A 1,813-nucleotide genomic window follows, 5' to 3' on the forward strand; every position below is an offset into this window, starting at 1 on the left:
CAGTGAGTTGCTGCTGCTGTTGTTTCAGTGCAACTTGATGCTGCTACCCACGGTGCAAAGTGGGTGCTGTGCAGGCTGCATCATGTTGCCTTCAGCACACTGTCACATTACTGCCTGCCGGGAAAACTGAGACCTCGAGATGTTAAGGGACTAACTCAGAGTAGTGAATTATTTAATACGGCTCGTCTAACCGGTCTCTGTAATTCCTACCAAATGACTTTGCCCTGATGGGTCTAGATAAGAAAGTGGGGGAAGATACAGATGGTAGTATACAATTCAGCTGTGAGGTAGTGCCATCCTACTAAGTATAAAGTGAGCCATTAAAATACATAAATAAATAAAAATTCAAAAGTGAGCCATCTCAGAAGGGGGCAGGGGGTAGGATTTCACTACCAGCATGGGCCAGGGATGAGGCATATCCTGGGGACGTCATCATCCCTGCCCAGTGAACCTCCTTGATCCAGGAACACACCAGAGGAGCAGCAGCAGGGGCAGAATCAGAACATGAGACAGAGCAGTGGACTTCCCAGCGCACAGAGCAAGTCAAGCTGAGTGCCTTTGGTGCAGAGGTTGCTTGTGGAATGGGGTGCTTCTGGGCACTACCTTAGGAGACATGGGTGTGCTGGCCCACAGAGTTGGCACTGAGTTCAGATGGAGACTTACAGCAGAGTGGCATGCCCTTTGGGCATTTCCTAGTAACCTGTAAGAGCTTTGTGCCATTGCCAGAACAGGGCAGAGGCCAGGCCAAGATGCTGAGGGCTAGAGAGGGGCCTACCTGCAGGCATGGCAGGGGAGTGACTATCCTGAATGAACAATAGTATCCTGGGTGCTTCTCACCTGAACTGTTACATGGTGATTTCCTGAATCAACCCCTTACTCATGAATATTGTTTGTGAGTTGTGTGTGACTCTTGCAATGAATTATAGAACCTTGCTGACAAAGTAGAGAGTGCTATGTGAGAGTGAGACAGAACACTGACCCAGGGTTACAGCTAGGAAATGGCAGAGCTGGGAATCCAATCTGGAGTTTTTTCATCCAGAGCTGCTCTTTAAAACACAAACAAACAAACAAAAACCTCAGTGGCATCGAGGCGCTGACAACTCATAGTGACCCGATAGGACAGGAGAGAACAGTTCCTGTGAGTTTTCAAGACTGCGTCTGTTTACAGGAGTAGAAAGCCCTATCTTTCTCCCCTGGAGCAGCCGGTGGTTTTGAACTGCTCCCCCAGCCACTCTGAAGGCAGAGCAGTGACAGCATGTTTCCATCCTAGATTGCAGTCTTAGACAGCGTGAGACAGTTCTCCTGTTCTGCACTACAAGCATGCTAGGGGTGGAGATCAACTTGGCAGCAATGGGTTTATACAAAAACAAAAAAACCCTGTTGCCATTCAGTCCCTTCCAGTTGATTTCCACCCTACAGGACAGAGTAGTACGGCCCCATAGGGTTTTCAAGGATGTAATCTTCACTTGGGATGAGCCCTGTTGGTATAATGGTTACTCATTGCCCTGCGATCCTCCTGGTCAGTAGTTCGAAACCACTGGCAGCCTGGCGGGAGAAAGGCTGTACTTTCTACTCCTGTTAACAAAGTTTCCGGAACCCGCAGGGAGGGAGTCATTAAGAGTCAGCCCTGATTCCATGGCAGTGCACTTGGGTTGAGAATCTTCCCTTAAGCAGGAACAGGAGATTTCCCGCCCTTTCCCCTTTGTGTAGTAGGTGAGTGCCAATGATCTACCTTTAGCTTAGCGGTTGAAATCGGAACCACTGGGGAAATGGACCTGCCCCCTTGGGTTTCTGAGATTGCACCTCCTTCCTA

At 49.1% G+C, this 1,813-nt stretch overlaps 2 protein-coding genes across 2 annotated transcripts in view; one reads left to right on the forward strand and one right to left on the reverse strand.

Moving 5' to 3' along the window:
* LOC101660369 (phospholipid-transporting ATPase ABCA3-like) overlaps positions 1-1,813 on the reverse strand; it is a 199,696-nt gene that overhangs the window by 182,428 nt on the left and 15,455 nt on the right. The window lies entirely within an intron of this gene.
* CRYM (crystallin mu) overlaps positions 1-1,813 on the forward strand; it is a 19,247-nt gene that overhangs the window by 459 nt on the left and 16,975 nt on the right. Inside the window, exon 2 of the mRNA XM_030884373.2 lies at positions 927-955. Within this exon, the coding sequence (XP_030740233.1) occupies positions 927-955 (29 nt within the window). The remainder of the gene's footprint in view (positions 1-926; positions 956-1,813) is intronic.

The sequence above is a fragment of the Echinops telfairi genome, unplaced genomic scaffold (assembly GCF_000313985.2).
Source record: "Echinops telfairi isolate 266 unplaced genomic scaffold, ASM31398v2 ScPeMD7_5;HRSCAF=22, whole genome shotgun sequence".
Lineage (NCBI taxonomy): Eukaryota > Metazoa > Chordata > Mammalia > Afrosoricida > Tenrecidae > Echinops > Echinops telfairi.